This window comes from Apis laboriosa, unplaced genomic scaffold (genome assembly GCF_014066325.1).
Source record: "Apis laboriosa isolate Shangri-la unplaced genomic scaffold, ASM1406632v1 scaffold74_cov149, whole genome shotgun sequence".
NCBI classification, from domain to species: Eukaryota; Metazoa; Arthropoda; class Insecta; order Hymenoptera; family Apidae; genus Apis; species Apis laboriosa.
This window is the reverse complement of record NW_025224330.1, coordinates 2110836-2130201: the sequence shown is the minus strand read 5'-3', so window position 1 is coordinate 2130201 and position 19366 is coordinate 2110836. Positions and strand designations below refer to the sequence as shown.

The 19366-nt window shown below is 32.8% G+C and overlaps 1 protein-coding gene across 3 annotated transcripts in view; it reads right to left on the bottom strand.

Moving 5' to 3' along the window:
• LOC122719325 (growth arrest-specific protein 2-like) overlaps positions 1–18675 on the bottom strand; it is a 35370-nt gene extending 16695 nt beyond the window's left edge. The window contains exons 1-2 of one of the 3 annotated variants that reach the window (XM_043945038.1): positions 18242–18675; positions 2510–2945 (exon numbers count right to left, since the gene is read on the bottom strand). In XM_043945038.1, the coding sequence (XP_043800973.1) occupies positions 2510–2729 (220 nt within the window). In that variant the 5' untranslated portion in view covers positions 2730–2945; positions 18242–18675. Of the gene's footprint in view, positions 1–2509; positions 2946–6611; positions 6724–18241 lie in introns of those variants that run through there. The other 2 variants (XM_043945036.1, XM_043945037.1) reach the window with 2 other exon arrangements.
• Positions 18676–19366: the final 691 nt, after the last annotated feature.

Sequence of the window (19366 nt, the reverse complement as noted above, 5' to 3'; positions counted from 1 at the left end):
TTTGAAAAAGTAAAATCGAAGTTACAGTTCCGTAAACCAAGTATCAGAAGAAAAGATTGAACGAAATCGAGAAAAGAATGTTAAAGTTCGAATGTTGGCTATATATCTTGATTCTGAGAAGTTTTCGCGTGTAATTCGGTTAATGGAAAGAACTTTGGAGTTCGTTGACGTATCGTGCTACTGATATCTCATAAATTACCTGTCGATGGCTGTTCATGCCGCAGTTTGATCTATGAAACTATGGAGAAACTATGAAACTGGAAATTGGAAAGAAATAAAATTCTAATAAAAAAAAAAAAAAAATAAAAAATAAAACAGAAGATAGAATGTGCAAAATTATATTCAAAATAGTTATTATATCTGATACTAGAATATGATTCGCATATTTATCAACATATTGATTATTCCAGCAATGTTCTATTCACATTTCTAATTTTAAAAATTCGTCATTTAATGATTTTAAAAATCATCTTACGTCTCCATTATCCTATAAATTATAAATTTGACATATGACACGACATTGATCATCAATTCTTACATGATTTCTTGAATCATATGCCCAAGAATCAATGCAAAACGAATCCATAATAAATTCCTTTTTACCAATGCAAATTATTCGACTATAAATCTTGTTAACCGATGCACATTTTATCCATCGGCATTATTAATCAAACTCAACGATTCATACCACACACGCAGTTCCAAAGAAAAATAAAAAATTCCACGAATCCAGAAAGGAAATCAGTTTCGGACTCACTGTGAATTCTTTTTATAAATAAACGAGAAAATTCAGAACAACAACATTTCAATAACGATTCGAATATTCTTTCTTAATACTTTTCAAAAATCTATTATTTTTATTCTTATCGAAACAAAATGCTCCGTTAAAATCATCTTCCACGATTAAATCGATAAATTTTCGTATCGAGAAACAAAACGGACACGATTTTTTTATCGCGGCTACATCCGTCAAAAACATGAGTGAACGAAAGGCCAAATGTTACGAATATCCTTTCCCACGTCGTGCCAGATGCGAACCTTTTGTGCGGTACGAGAGAGTCGTGTACGCACGGCATGTACACCAGCGCGACGAGCTCTTTCCTTCGTCCCTTTAAGGCGAATCCACATCGCGAAGGGAACACGCGGCCACGGAAAAATAAAAAAAAAAAAAAAAAAAAAAAAAAAAACAGCCGAGTACACGTGCGGAACTCCAATCCTCATTACATCACGGCGATTCCTTTCTGCACCCCGTAAACTTTCGCAACGAGGAGCGCGATAAAAATAGAACTTTACTCATTAGGAGGAGGAAAAGTTTTGAACGGTTAAATTGTGTGTGACTTTTTCCTTTTGGCGAATATTCATTAAGATCGATCGAGAATTACTACGAAGATTGTTATTCGATTGAAGATTTTTATACTTTTTTCTTCTAAAATTTGATTTTTAACGAATATTTATAGAATTTTTTTTATCATATTTTACAAGATTTAATTTTAAAAGATCCGTATTTATTTTGGACATTTTTCTTTTCTTAATTTAAATATGAAATATTGAGATTTTGAACGATAAATTTTCAAACAAGTGAAATATACATTTCACGAGGAAAACGCGATATATAAATTTTGAACTATTTTCTGAAGTATTCGTAAGATCGTAAAAAAGTTCTATAAACGGATTAGAAGCCTGATTGGTTGGTAAAGGTATATTTATATTATTATTCGAGGCGAATTTCCTCTCATAAGTCAAGAAAATTATTGGTCGATGGTTATCGGAAATTTGCACGGAAAGTGTATGAATAACAGTCGTCGACAGCAAACGAAGTTTATCGATCAAAAATTTCATTTGAATGCACGGGGTGATCCAACAGTTACGTCAGATATTTTATTTTCTTCTATAACAAAAGGTGAAATTCGATGAAACTATTTCAATTAAATTACCTTATATATTAATTAGAAAACACAATTACTTCAAAATCCTAAAATAGTATTTCCTACTTTTAATTCTTCACGGTCCGCAAACATAATTGCAAAGATTCACGGTTTACGAACAAAATCCCATAAAAAGCAGAAGAAAAAAAAAAAAGCTACAATCCCTTTCAGAAATTTCACTGCTCCTTTTTTCCCAATTACAACCAATAATTAATTTCTTATATATTACAAACCAAAATGCATCATATTATAACACAAATTACGAAATCCCAATTAAATCGTCTATTCAAATAACACAACCATACTCTCAAACTTTGTACAATCTTCAAATCAACCGATCCCCTCAAATCTATTCAAATGGAGGCAAAAACACGCATAACACGACACCCACCCCGTATATCCTCAAACAGAAGAATTCCATGTCACAAACATGTTATATAAGCACGCCACCCCGTCTTATCTTTCTCAATTACCAGAACACACATACGCGCATACACACACCGCACCCCTTCCAAATCTCTCACACCCCTAACATCCAGCAAAAGACGGTAAACCTCCCGATATAAAATCAGACAGCTACTCACTCAACGTTTTATTGATCCAATCGGCCAGGTCCTCCTGCAACGGCAGCAACTGTCTGCTCTGTGCCGAGTGCAGACGCTCGTGATAGAACTCGGCGTACTCTTCCTCTTCCGGCGAGGGCCTGGGCACATCGGCTCGATTGAACACGGTGACCGAGGAGGGTCCCCAGCTGCTTCGATAACGGGTGTGCTGCGAAGACGGGAATCGATTGGCGTACGACATCCTGAGGAAGGAAAGGATGATTGGTCCCGGTGGCCAGCACCGGCGCCCCACTTCCTCTCGTCGATCCTCCACCAGATCCTCCTTTTATCGCCTTCGTGTGTTCCTCTTCTTCTTTCTTCTCTTTTTCTTTTTCTTTTTGCGCCGCAGATTCCTCGACTACTACTGAAGAGCCCCGGCGACGCCGCGCGATCCGGCACGTCTGTCGATTACGCGAGCCTGAAAAGCAACAAAATCCTCTCTTGGTCTTGCGTCTTATCGTGTCTCTCGTCTTAATGTGGCCTCCGCTGGATCGTAATCCTTTTACGAGGCAAACGATCTTGACGAGACCGTGAAAGGATGTAAAACGAGGGATGAGATAAGGGTAAGGGATGAAAAGTCGGTTGTTGATTTAAAGAATTTTTCGATGCGATACGAGAGGTCGATGTCGAGACGATTATAGATTGCACGAAATTTAAACGAAATCGGCGGAATTTCAGTCTCTCTCTTGCAAGAGATCGTACGCTGTGTAATAAGGTCCACTTTCTCTTTTAATCATAAAGAATAATAGGGAACGTATGCCAAATAAGGCACGTGGAGTTAAAGGGTTAAAGCGAGATTTACGTGTATCACGATGCTTATTCGTATCATTATATAACATATCTTTTATATGTAAAAGATTGGAATAATTGTTTTATTTTATAAGGAAAAAAAAAATATTGAAAAAGTGATTTTTCCTCGAATCAAAAAGTATTCGAAATATGAAAAAGATTATTATGACGCTGCTATTAAATCATTAAGTATATATCGTCGTATAAAGTTTACAACAATTTGCGAGTATGGAATCAAACTATTTTCGCGTATTATAGCGAAGGGTTTAATATGGTATAAATTATGGGAAGGATTAAAACGATACAGGAACGATGCCGGAAGACGCGTGTACTTACACGAACAGTAACCATAAACGGGATAAGAGATGCTGGTCGAGAGATTTCCGACACGAATGACTGGCAGCAAGGAAAACGAGCCTCGAGTGGCGTTTTCGGGAATGAATGGATTTTATGTTAGAAGCTGTTTATAGGATCCAGCCAGACAATGTTTCATAATAACCTTGAAGGGGATGAGACTGCAGCTTCTCGATTTAATAATGCGATGCTGCGGGTTCGATAAATGGCGTGGATTTATATCGTTTTACGATTGTACGTGTTATACAAATTGTCTCACTTATATATACGTCTGATATTATTACTTATCCTTTAAAGAAAAAATTTAAAAAAATAATATTTGAATCCAAAATATAAAAGTTATAGCCAAATAATCATTATTTTATTTTTAATATTATTTAATTAAAAATATCATTGCCAAAAATAATAGGCGGGCAGACAAGTAAAAATTTCGTGCAAAATATTTAACAATCGAAACGATAAAAATAGTAACCGTAATTGTTAGATCGCGATTCGAGGAGTGGACATAAATTTCCACAAGGTTCGTGTTCTTCCAGTGTCCACAAACGCCTCTGTATTTAAACGACATTTGCCGCTATTAACATTCATCGGCAGCCCCCAAGGAACGTCTTACGCAGAAGCATCGCGATTTTGCTGAATCCGCGTGGGATTCGAACGATCGGCCATAGAAAAATGCAAGAGTAAAAAAAGATCGAACTAAAAGGAAAGAGAGAAAAAGAGAGAGAGAGAGAGAGAGAGAGAGAGAGAGAGAGAGAGAGAAATAAAGCTAAATCTTCATAAATCCTTTCGATTTTCCACGGAGGACACTGTCGCCTCTTGATGACGCAAATGCAACAAACATGGTCTGATGCAAGTCCGTGCAATAGAGGTTAGCGGATACATACGAATCGATGAAATGAAAATCCGAATAATAGTCTGGCGATCGACAAGCGTACAAACCTACGTGTGTCCTTCGACATCGATCTATTAACGCTCTGTCGTTGGCTGTTCGACGTAATGCAATCCGTTGTAAACAGGTGACGACTCGACCGCGTGTCCAGGTAACATTATTCGTTTCTTTTACACATTTCTTTTCCACTTTTGCGTGGATATACGTGATTCGTTAACGCAATTGCGGACGGGTCACGTGGTGTCGCGTGTGTCGCTTCTGGTATTTGGAAAAGCGAGAATTGTAAATGACGAGTGCGATATCGAGTAGAATTTGTAAACACGTCGACTTGTTTTATTGCGAAAAAATTAATATTTCTTTTTTTTATTTTATATAAATAATTAATCTTGCATCGAATATATATATATATATATATATATATATATATATAAATTATTATCAATGATAATAACGTTGAATAAATCTAGAGAATTGAATTTTGTTATAAAGTTACGTTTATCAATTATTCACGAATTATTAATTATTCTTTCAATATTGAACGATTAAGTTTCACCTTGCATTTATCAATAACAGCAATTCAATGTTGCATGTTTCGAAATGATCGAAACAAGGTGAGCAACTTTTTCACAGAAACAAACCACGGAAATCCCCACAAAAATACCGAATTTAAGATGACAGTGGAACATCGATTATTCGGATAAACTGGGGTCGTTTCGATAAATCGATGATAAACCCCGATAATAAAATTTACTGATAACCTAGACAAAATGTACAGATAAAAGTGATAGTGAAATTTACACAATTTCAAAAAAAAAAAAAAATTATTCGTATTTCATTTATAAAAATGAAAAACGTTAATCTTTCTCGATACGTCTATATATTATCAACGGTTTAACATTTGGGAAATTAATATTCGTACGAATCACGAAGTAAATGAGAAATCTAAACGATATTGATACTTCCATATAAAATACGTTTTAATGCACTTATTTTATGGACAGAGAGAATTCTTAATTATTATCGAGTTCTCTCATAGGTGACACGAGAACGTGGGCGGCAGATATCAGCTCGAGTCTCGTGATAGAGTTGTTCGTAAATCAAGCAGCTGGTGATCGATTATTACCGGCGACAGCTGGCCAATTAATAGCGTTTTCGCGTTATCGTGACAAATGGAGCAGAAAAGCGAACATGTCGGCTTCAAGGTAAGTCGATGCAACAGGAATCGAATCGAGTTCGCTGTATTTACTTTGCCTCTTAATTTATGCGTACATCCGCCATGTCGGTGTTCTTCTTTTAGAAGAAAATTCTATAGAGAATAACGCGGGAGAAATTGGAAATCCGTCCTTTTACATCGTATAAATGGGACGATAGGTATATATTGTTTATAATTTCGTCGTGACTTTTTCATATTACGATTGGATTAATCGGGCAAGATAATTTTTTTGCTTGAAAATATTTTAAAATTAATTAGTTATTTATCTAGCAAATCGAGCAAAGTTATTAACAAATATGTTAAATTTTTAAGTATTTGAATGGATAATAATTTATTAATTTTTGAGAAATTGTAAAGTTAAGAAAATATATAAAATAGATGGATTCTTTATGAAAATTGTATGAATTGCATGATCTTGATAATAGTCTAATTTGCAGATAGAAGTAATCTATGCTCAAACTCCATTTGAAGGTTATTCTACTAATTATACCATGTAACGTAAATTTTCATGACATCAGTCAGCTGATAACGCGTAACAAACAACTACCAGGCAATGAATAATTTTAAAGATCCAAATTTTGTACAGAATTATATTCCATAAACATTTATGAACAAAAATAATAAGGTTTTTCTTAGTACATATTCACGAATAAATAATTAAAATCTAATGTTTCCAGAATTGATATCGACCAAAAAGAAAAAAAAGAAACTTCCCCCATCTGACCCCATATCTCTTACACTTTTTCAAACTTTTCCAACTTCCCGAACGACTCGATCGCCAATGTATCCACAATCCCCTCAAACCCAACAACAAATATAATTCACAACCATCTTTATACCTCTTTAATCACCGTGAGACAGGAACTCTATCCACCACATATTCTTTTACCCGATCCTTTCCAACATGCACTCACGTCCTACGATCGAGCAGAACCCATGCCACATCACGACGGGGCATCCGTCGATTCCCAAGTTCAATCAAAGGAATAACCACGAAACGATCGAATGCCCGTAAAACGATTTCGTTCTTGCGACGTGGCCAATCAATTTGGCACGGGACGCACGTGATCCTCGCCCACAGAATGACACAAAGCTGAACGATTCGCGGCAACGAAACGTATGTTTACAGCCTCCGTGTTCCGAGGGATAATCGTCGATTGCTCGAATCGTCGAACACTGTCGAACATCGCGAGACGACAGCACCCACGCTGCCTAGTAAATTATGCCGATTTTAATTAAAGACTTAACGCGCACGGAACCGCGATGAATTGGAAACGCGGCTTATTGTTGTAGTAACGTCGAGTAACGTCTCTCTTGCGACTAAATTTTCGAATGTGTCACTTTTCGCTACTCGATTTTTTTGTTTTGAGAAAATTATTATACGAGGCAATCACTTTCAAATGAAATTCTTCTTCTTTTCGAAAAATATATATTTTTAGGGGAAATTCTCGAGAGTTTTAGTTAAGATGTAATTGTAAGCTCAATGATTGTATTCCTAACCTATGGAGAGAATAATTATTGAGAGTTTTTATTTTTAAATATAATTCTGTTATTAAAGTAGAATTGTTATTGAGAAACGTGAGAATTTTATTATATTCTTATATTTGAATTTGTGATGTTAGCTTGCTCGTAATATATTTTTTTTTTAATATTGAGTAATATTGAGTAATATATGATGTATATGATTATACATAATTATGTGTCTAGATATCAATCTGTTAATTTTAATTTGTTTAATTAATAAAGTTATTATTCGCGTAAATTTAAATTCTCGTTGAATTTAAAATTCAAGAAAAGTATTCGAAGAACGGATATAGCTCACACAGGATCAAAAAGGAAGATCGTATTAATTGTTTGCTCTTCATACGTTCATTGTGAGAAACGGGGAAAAATTTCTGCAAACATTCCTCCATTAACATTTCGTTATTTTCTTGGAGCAAATGATGTAACAAAATGGGTAAACGTTACGATGCATCGAAATTCCAGTAAAATTGATTTGGCGAAAGAAATTTATAGAACAATAGTTTTCATTCCTTAGAAAATTACGAATGCATTATTTTATTTGGATATATTCTCACTGTATAAGAGAATTCGTTGTAAAACTTACAATTATTCGAAATATAAAAAAAATACAAAATCTAAATTTATTCTGCAAATGGACCTCATGAATTATAAAATTTCATTAAAAAAAAAATTGTTTTATTCAAATCTCATTATTTAAACTCGTAATTAAAACGTGATACACTTTTACAAACAGACTGGAAATAAATTGATATAAAATATTAAATTTAACGCGTAATTACTACACGCATCTCGACAAATTAGTTTTAATTGCTTCGCTAACGCGATACGTTTAAGATACTTCAATCACGTTAGTTCGCGATTCGAAAGTGCTGAATCGTGTGCGCACAACACAGTTGAGAATCACTTTCAGAATTCGAAATTAAACTTCTCCACTCTTCCTTTATAACCAACTTTTCATATACCATCGTAACTTAATTTTTTTTTTTTGCAAAAAATTCAAAGTATACTTCAGAGAAAAAAAAGTTGCTATGTTAGTACAAAATACACGTAATTTCATCGAATTCTTTTCACTATAACTTTCTCGTTTTGGTCCAATAAACCAATTATTCCTTTCTAAAAATTCGTCATCGAAAATAAAAATCCATTGTATATAACAACAGCTCAACGACTATAATATATTAATTATCATCAACATTTTTACTCGTTACTCATTCAACATTCAATAATCAGATTTTTCTTTTCTTCTTTTTATTTCAATCTCTTGTTCGTTCAACGACAACCATTCATGCTCATTCATTTCAAAGTGAAACACAAAGTGAATGCACCGATTCAAGTCAGCAATCCGATACAAATCGCTGATCTCACGATACACCGTAAGCGCAATATGGAAAGAACAGGTAGGTAGGTGTACGGATTCGATGATAAACGATAACGAAATCGAATAAATATTGGTATAGCGTTCCAATAATCCATCACGGCTTGATGTGAATTATCCCCCGCGTTAAGAGGGAAATTAAACAAGTTCTGTATATAGTATATAGTATCAACATTGGAATCCAGCTGACAAACGGCTCGTTATTCAATCATAGAAAACCGCATCAAAGTTGGTGTACGTACGTGGAGAGCAACGACCGGTTAACAATCATACCCGCGGCTCGGATAATCGTTGAATTGGATCGTCGATCGGTCGTCAGGCTTCCCGGACGCTTCTCAGAAAACTCGACTGCTCGTTCAACCGGCGAAAACGCATCGTACCAATAACCTCGGCGTGTGCACGTCCGGTACGTAGTAACTACTCCGAGTAATCACGCTCACGCGTGGGTGATCGGACCACGTGTCTAACACATTGACACAGGGTACGCGATTCTACAATGGGACTATTAACTCTATAATAGTAATACGCTTGGATTATTTATTAAGATGCTCGTTTAACGAAAACGAAGTTAAGTCCTAATATCGGGATCCTCGATTATCATTTTTGGAAGATCTTTAATTGTTACTGTATTAATTGTTATTTTGACACATAAAACGTTTAAAGGTAAATTACAAGTTATCGCTATTTAGAATTTGGTTGATTATTATGTTGTCGAGATGGGGTGAAATTTGTAGCGAATCTTTCAATGATATATCGGGGTTATTGTGAAAATTGTATAATTTTTTTTTTTTTTTTGAATATGTAATTATATAGGTTAAAGTTGTATATTTGAATAAAAAGATATAAGGTGTAAGCGATAAACGTGAGGAAGACACGCCATTCCATAAATATTTATATTTAATGAGCGTTCATTAATTTCATATTAATTTCACGATTATACGCGTACTTTCCAAAAATTTTTATTAATTGATTATTAATTAAAATGATCTTAAGTTAAAAAATTCAGATATACTACGCAACTATACAATTTTATTCTATTATAAATTAATAATATTGATATCAATACATCAGAGACTGTGTATTATTAAATCTACCTCGCATATCATCTATAATTTAATCGGATTGCAAATCAATTATAAAAAAAAAAAAAACTTAAATTTGCGTCAGTGGTGGATCATTTGCAAGTCATGAAAGAATATTACACTATAATATCATGTTAACGAAGACTTAATTATACATCAGGAATTAACATAATTATCAGTATACATTTAGCTACACTTTTGCGCAAAACTCTTAATCTTTTTTATTTGAAAAAAAAAAATGAATATAAACATTTATTTCATAAATTCCCTCATTCTAAAGTGGTACACAACATTTCTGCATTAAACCAATAACATATTAACTTCTTAAACAGAGAAAAATTTTTCCTAATTATTCTTTCATCAATTCTCCTCTTTAATAACTCGTTTATAATCTCACAAACATATTTTTCTTTTCTCTAAAACAAAAAATACATAGATATTTTTTTTCTTCCTTTCGTGTTTCTCACTTTTGAAACACAGATATCGATTCCTTGTAAACCATCGAATTATTATCAAGACCAATATCCCCTGAAAGACTCTTAAAGGGTTAAGATATTTATGCAGAAGACAGAGGATACGAATCGAATCGATGGATCCCACGTTGGGTGTTTACGATTCGCGCGGTAAATTCTCGTACACGTGGGTGGCGGATTAGGCGGGAAGATAGCGTCGTGGTGATCCGTAAAAGGCGCCGACAAAGTCGCGTGCCCGGGAGAAACGTGATGAAAGCGATACGGGTGGATCCGGCGGAAGCGCGCCACTTCGCCTTCTGTTGTTCTCCTGTTGTGTCTGGCGAATCTGTGGCCACGGGTAGAAACAAGACGACGCGGTGGTATATAGATAGCTTGTGGGAATAAAGAACGGTAAAAGAGTGTACCGAGTTTTTTGTTAAGCGAATCCTTTGATGGAAAAGAGTTTGGTCGGGTGTCTGGTTTTAATTCTGTTTCGAAGGGTAATATCCACGAGGAATAACTTTGTAACTTTGAAAAAGTAGTCCTTGTCGTCTTTGTACCTTTTCTTTGCGGTGGAAGAGATGTGCGATGATTCAATGATTTTAATTTTTAATACAATACCGAATCGTTATACATATTTTTTCTATTATAATAAATAGAATTTTTATATTATTATATTATAATAGAGGAATAATAGAAGAATAATAGAATTATAATAGAAGAATATTATAATAGAAGAATAATGTCGAAATTTTCGAAATTTTTTCATTTTTTCGAATTTTAAAAATATTCGATTTCTTACTTTCTTCGAATCTTTCGTTTAAATTATTCGATCTTGATAACATTTTAGAGTGATAAAATATTAAAATAAATTAAGATTTGTTTGTATTAAAAAAGAAACTTAAAGAAAAATATGGAATATTTTTAATTAGATACGTACTCTTACATTTTATATAATATCGTTTTCGCTTTTGTGCAACGGGGCATTGTCATAATGAGACGGAATTCCTTTCCCATTCATTAATGCTATTTGCAATCTTATTATTACTTAATTTCGTTTCAGAAATTCAAATTGCAAAATAAGAGATAAGCTATGACCTCATAAGACGAAGTAGATTGAAATTATTATATTAAATGGCCGCGAGGAATGTCATTGATAAATTTCAAAGAGTATTCGTAGGTGGATGGAAAATTCAGCAAATACTCGATTATTCATACTTCATTATTGATATAGACACGAAATATGTGGCCGAATTAATTTACGTAGGAAGTGGAATAAGTATGAAGAAATAATAAAATATAAAAGGAATACTTCATACGATTCAATCTTCAAAATATTAAAAAAATTTTCGTTTCAATGTCATTTAATTTTATATAATGATATAATAATGATTTGAATTATTGTGTTATTGAGATTGATCGATCAGGTAATTACAAAAGGTAAGGTGATTAATGATCTGTAATAATACAAGTATCTTAAATGAATATATGTACTACAAGAATGTTATTTGATGCTACTTCTATTACTATCGATATAGATTCAAGAGTGAATACAAATTGTGCTATAATTTATTTCCTTAACATCTTCTTCCTTATTTTTCTATGAATTCTTTTAAAATTCATTTTCTTTTAAAATTCGTATATAATGCATGATAAATATTTTTCTGTAGTTGCAAGGCAAGACGAGTTCTGCCTCTGTAATGACAGACTTTATCGTAGAAACAGGACAGAAAAGAGAAGAGGAAACAATTTTTATCGTGAAACTTCTGAAAGAAATCTTGGTTTTTGTGCTTGAAATAATATTACGCTATGAAAATGTATAATACAGTCAATATTTTTTTAAAGCTTTTCCGATTTTTTAATCAAATTTTTCGCAATTAACAATTAACTACGATCGTCTCGTGTGCAATAATCGATCAGTATTATTAAAATTTTCAAATTTCTCAATTATTTAAATTTCCAAATGTTTAAATTCAAAGATTGAATTTTCAAATATACGCTATCGAAGCATAGCATTGTTACTAAAGGAGAAAAAAATTAAGTGATCGAAGGAAAAAATATTGCACAATTTGTATCATCAATTTCCTCCAAAACTGGAAACACGATATTCATTTCATCGTCTGTTAAACACGATGTTTCAATATCGTTTCAGTGTCGGTTGGGAAGGCAAGCTTCTTGAAGAATTACACGCCTGCTCTAATTAAGGGTTTTCCTTCTTCGCAAGGGTAGTGAAAAGATGCTTTTAAAAAATCAGCACGGTGAATGCAACGAGCGAACTGGACCGCATCAACGAAACGTTTCCTTGTTGAAATTCTCGGCTTTGTGCCGACTTTCATACAAGAAACTTCTTCTACACAGATGATATAAAGTAAACTTACAGCGATGAATGTACAGGTCAAATATGAAAATTTTAAAACAGTGTTCAGTGTGGCGACAATTATAACGTAAGTTGATCCATTTTTCATAGGAGAAAAATATTTTGTTAACTTTAACTTTTCATTAAATATTAATTTTAATAATATTGTAATAATAATAATAATTGAAAATTATAATAAATTTCATTGTTACAATTACTCGTAAAATATTGAGAATTATCAAGTCTAAAGACTGTGATAAAAATTTGTTAACGAAACAATTTAGGGAAAACGTGATTTGAATAATAAAAGAATTACTTATAAAACATCCGATCGTAGGAGTTAATGTTTTAAGCATGTTGACTGGTTGCTAAGTCGATCCTTAATATATTCACCTTCTAAAGATCTGGGGAATCTCTTTATAACACAAAAGAAGAACTCGCTGCATATCCGATGAATAAAAGTTAAATGAATTTACAAACTACGACGTTGATTCAAGAAGATGTCTCTTTAAGATGAAAAAAATAAATCTTTAAGATTCATTATCAATTTCTTTACAATCTAAACAATTAAATCTACAATTAAAAAATTAAATTGTTTAATTTAACATAAAACATTCAATTTAATTCCTTTCCAAATCCAATTTAATTTTATACGATAAATTTCAAAAATTTAAATGTTTAATAATAATTTTTTTATAATAAATTTCAGAAATTTTTCTCTACAAATTTAAAAAAAAAACGCGTTAAAAATACACGTAAGGAAATAATTCCCTCAACCACGATAAAATAAAACAATTAATCATCCTCGAGGCTGATGAATGGAAAATCGATTTATCGATCGACCTGGAAGACTCATCACAGTTTCCGCCATCGGTTTCCGATCGAGTTCGATTTCAGAAGCGTAGAAAGCCGATATAAGTACCGGTGACGCTCCAGAACACGTACACGCCGCACTTTTTATTTCAATGTCAGTCAGTGAGAAAAGAGATCGAAGGAATTCCAGATTACGATTGGAAGCGGCATTAGGGGCCTAATTAAATCGCATAAACAGAGCGTGCCTGTCCAATCCGTTCCACGAGGCCATACGTTTCTGCGTGGTTTGAGGCATCGTGGTCGCTGTTTGACGCCTAGAATTATTCAGATCGTTCCTGTACAATGACGAGAGAGAGAGAGAGAAAAAAACGAAGATATTTCGACTCAATACATGCGTATAAATTAAGAGATATTAATTCGATTAGAATGTTTACTATATAGAAGTTAATGGTCATTTTCATCTAGTTGATGTGATTCGATTTGTGAGAAATTGGAAATTAATTATGGATTTTGATTTTGGAGTAAAGAACAAATTATTTAAAAAAAAAAATAAAATGGATCAATTTAACTTCTTAATTAATTGATTGATTGTTTGAAAATTACTAAAAAACAATATTGTATCATTATCGAATACACATCGTATATTAGAATAATTCTTATCCATTTGATGAGCATTCGAAGTAATGGTCCTAATGCGAGTCAATTGTAACACTTTTTAAAGTCCATCGAACGAGAAAGGATTTGGCAAAGGTCGAAGAAAACAGACGAGAGAAAATTAAAGTTCACAACAACGTGACCGATCCGTTGATTAAAAGCTTTTAACCCTCTCAATTGCGACTAGTTCCATTAATCCCTAGTTAATAGATCTTCTTGCGATATATTAAAAGATGATCGTTGACATAATAGAAATAAATGATCATTTTGAAAATGATTCGATAAATTTAAGATTTTTTTTTTTTTTTTTTTTTTTAATACAGAAATATATACATAACTGGTCAAAGTTAGAGAGAATTTAAAGAGATACATATAACTTAAAGTGCGGTAATGCTCCGTTAGCGGTAATAAGATGGAAATAATGAGTAACAGTTTTGGAGCGTGACGATTACAAACGTGTGTAGGTAAGTTACTTACGTGTGATATGCTACAGAACGTTCTACTAATCAGAGAGCTAGTGCACGAGATATTCTTGGGAGATGGAAAATTAAAGATTGTCTTACGAAAATTCGTGTGTTTTAAAGATCTTTTGTTTCTCACAGAACTTGATAATTAATATTATACAACAAATTATATATTATTAATTATATATTCGATATAATTTTACAGTATTTTTTTCATATTGTTAAAGTATAAAGATTAAATGCAATTATAAATTGAAAAAAGAAAGGTCAATTAAATATGAACCGTATGATTCACAAGTTAAAAATTGACCTTAAAGAGATTTGTTCATTGGTATATTTGAGATCTCATACAATATTCTATCTTTATTTATTTTATACTCTATTCTTCAATTTATAAATAAATTTTGATTTTTCTAACTTTTTTCAATTTTTTTTTTCAAATGTATATATTATATTAAAAGATTTTATTAAGAGATTTTATTAAAAGATGAAGACATTAAAAGACATTAAAATCTAATTAAACCATCCGATGAACAAAGAGGACAATCCAAGAAAATAATATGGATAAGTAGAATCTTTTTTCTTTTAAAATAATAAATCTAATTTAAAAGACATTTAAGTTTCGAAGATAATTCTTATCTATCATTAAATACAGACTGACTGAGTGTATTCCCAACAATCGAATGCTTTATCGATTTTCACTGTAAACCTGTTTATTATTATTTGCAGTGCTTTGTATGCAGTAGGCATTCTTGGAACGTGTAGATTCAAAATCGTGACTTTGTTAATCCTATAGACTTTCGTTGTAAATACACGTTCCACCCTTAAAATTTTATCTAATTTAAATAAAGTATTTCAAACCTGATGAAAAAAAATCATGAAAAGGAGAGAAGAAAAAAGAGAAAATTTCTTTCACCAGTCTAGTTTCCAATTTAGATATGTAGATTCGTGCTTATATGGCAAAGTCGACGATTTCAGAGAAAATATTATGCAATCGATTAATCGAAAACCTTCGATTGAGTAATTACATCAATTCCGAGAACATCGATTTCAACAGATCATGTGTTTAGTTATATACGCTGATGAAAATGTAACTTCTGTGAATCATCGAAAACAACAATTGTATGCATATGCAATGCAACTATTGAATAGCTTTCGAAAGATGCGGAGAAAGAAATAATGAGATGGTTAGAAAATGTAAAAAAAATTTGCTATAACGAATTGTTTTCATCATAATGATAGTTTCGAATTGTTTTTAATTCCTTTTTATTGTCAAGCTTTCTAATTTTATTTTATTTTATTTTATTTTTTTAATACAATTATATTGATGATATACTGATTGTCATAATAAATGATTATCTTTTTTTCAATTTTTTCTGGTAATAATAAAAGAAACAAATACGATAGAATTATATCTCTTATTCGTTTACTCATCATGTAAATATTGATGATATTGTCTAATTTGATCTAATAATTTTAAACTATTTTCTTCTAAATCCTATTTTTTTGCATATTTTAACACTAAATGTAAGAACTGACCTCTTAATCATTAAATATTAAAAATCAACTATTAATATCATATAACTTCATAATATTACATAATAATACATGTAATATTATAAAATTATATATAAAATTAATATTTATGTATTTCAAGTATGTATGTATTTCTATTTTATTTTATTATGCTTACGCAATTATTTTGCTATTAAGTATTTTATTTTTCATTTTTAATATATACCACTTATTAATTAATATCTGTTCCACGGTTCAAAATAAGAAACCGTAATCAACTGCAATTACATTCTCGTAAGCAAATTAAAATCCGTTATAAGAAAATAACCATATAGTAATTACCAAAAGCATTATCAAAAAACTTAAAAACGAAATTTAATCAATTAACTAAATATTAATAATAACTAATAAAAAAATTTTTTTCGAAAACTTAGATTAAAAAATAATATGTTCCAATTTCATAATAAATTTCAATTATACGGATTTCTCTACAGAGCTTCGTCGTGATTGACATCTAGATATTATTTTACAAACAAAATTAAATATAGAATTGAAAAAAAATCTTGTCATTTAACGTGTCGTTTTTGAGAAAATCTAGTGTGAAATAACAATCATTGATCACGATATTAAATGTGTTACATCCAATTGACATAAGAGACAAATAAAGGTTAGGTGCAAACATCTAATTACAGGATATAGGAAAATATGTGTGAATTCTTGTTACATCATGTACCGTACAATCGCCTATGGCGTGTAATGAAGTTCACGAAGGCAGGCCGTTGTCCGACGCCTTAGAAATTCTTTAATGACTTTATGTCGCACGACACATACGAATAAACGCAGTTTAAGCTTTGTATCTCCATATTCTCGACTGTCGTCTTTTCACGATCTTGCCGCGCCACGGCGCGGCGTGTTCACGGTCGAAGGAAAGCTGATCGCCCCGCTGTGGGAACCGGCATGGATGTTACCTTCGAATTATAACCTGATCCTGCATTTATGTCGCGAGGAATCTTTTTATCCGACCTTTGAAATTTTTTTATGAAGAAATTATTATATCGATAAAAAAATTCAATAAAGAAATGTAGCAATTAACTCGAGTGTTCGTTTTATTTTTATAATTTATATGGAGTTATTGAAAATATAGTGAAGAAAGCACATTAAGAATAAAAATGTAAATATTGTATTCGGTAAGTATGACTTTTCCTTGTGAAAAAGGATAGAAGTAGATATTGTATTTATATAAGTTTCGAATGTAAACAAAGCATTCAGATTATATAGAATCAAGTCAAAATGCTTAAAAAATTGAAGCCTGAAACTTGAATTATTATCTTTTCTTTTTTTTAATCTTTTTTTTTTAATTTAATATAAATATAATATAATATAATATTATATACTTAAAGTTGACAGATTGTATCAAAACATATAATAAGCGACGAACCGATGATTAATTAATACCAATCAATGCGTAATTTTCACATTTAGACAAATACTTGCCAACAATGAGTGTTAATAAAGGCTAAAAAAATGAGTGTTATAAGGCTAAAGTGTAAGACTTCAATTCAAATAACGGATAAACACGTGGGGACGAGACTACTACTTCTGTTCATTACAATCATCGTCAAACAGTTAGAATAAACAAGCTAATACAAGCATAAAGAACGATACTTGTCGTGTCAATATACGGATAATCTATTATATATATGTACGATTTTTCATTAATCCCGTTCAGTTGGTAACTCTTCACAATTCGTCTCAATTCATCTAATTCTAAAAATTTTATCACGCAAATAAAAAGAATGATTGTCAATAAAATAACTCTTACTTATTGTTGCACTTTCACGACATGAAATATGTTATTAAATCATTTAATCGATTAATTATTTACGACTCAGACATAAATATCGATCGAGTCGGAAAGAATCGAGAATCTCGCGATTCGTGTTACATCTCGTATATGACAACGATTCTAACGGTCGAAAGAGAACATTTTCAGATTCACGATGAAATGTTAACCTCATTTTCAACCACAATTATACGTAACAAAATTAAAATAATCAATCAGATAAGATAATCAATAATAATATAATGATAATATTTTACCAGATATTTTTCCCTCTCTAATTATTTTCTCGGAAATAAACGTAAACTAATCTCGTCACGCATCGTTCGCGTCTACCGAATCGACCGACATATGCTAATCACTGTGTACATATACAAAATAAAAATTGCCTTACCTCACGAATCTTCGTGAACATTGCTCACTCTCGTTTTTTGATCCAAAGCTTCAACTTCGTTATTGCTTCGATTCATCGAGGATAGGTGATAATGAGAATCGAAAAGACACCTGACATTCCGGACGAACACACAACGATGCGCACAACAGACGCGTACTCGTCGATCATCCGATCGCAACTGCAGCCCTTCGGTGCCAGTGCCGGTTCTGTTGCTGCTGGCTGAGAGAAAGAGAGGGAGGGAAGCCACACCGCGAGAAAGCAAGACGGACGGATGTGAAAAAAAAAAAGAGAGCGAGAAGGAGGTGTTATCGAGACGGACGAGCCTCCCGTTGCTGTTTCTCCAGTCGACCACTCCGAACTGACGACCACTATTGTATATACTTCGTGTACTGGCGTATAATACACTAAACGCCACACGAGACGCGACTTTGACGAAGATCACTCTCGTTACGAACTATAAATTGAACAGAGACGGAAGATCTTTCTCACGTGAGTTCACATTACGAAGATATATTATCTTGAAAGATACGTTGCGAGGGAGGTTATCTTTCTTCGAATCGTATTCTTTCTTTCTTTTTTTCTTTACTTTCGTAGTTTTCACAACCCGATTCTCTTCTCTTTTGTTCGTCAATCACCGGGAACGCCACGTGCAAATCGCCAATGCGTATACCGGCTCGACAACCGTACACTGTAAATACACGCAAAAATGTGCATGCGTGCAAGAGCAGAGGCGCGGCACGCATGCGCGGCACACGCACCCACTGCGTGCAATTCCCAGAGCAAGTACATGGGGCAAACACCACCCTCGGCCTGTGTCGGCGTTCTTCAACCCCCCACGACAATCCCCTCCATTCAGCCCCACATTCACAGAGCAAATCCCCTCAACTACGAGGATACCTCCCGGCGAACCCCTTAATCAATACTCGCCGTTCTCTGCCGGCCAGGAATATCATCCTTCGTGTCCTCCTCCCTGGACCAATTTTCGGCATCGTCCACGGCGTTTATCGTTGCGCTTCGTAACGGTGAGAAATTCGATTCTTCCATCGTTCACGATGCACGAATATTGCACGATAAGAACTTCAATTTCTTTTTTTCGAAAATTTCATTTTCGTAAATGTATAATGT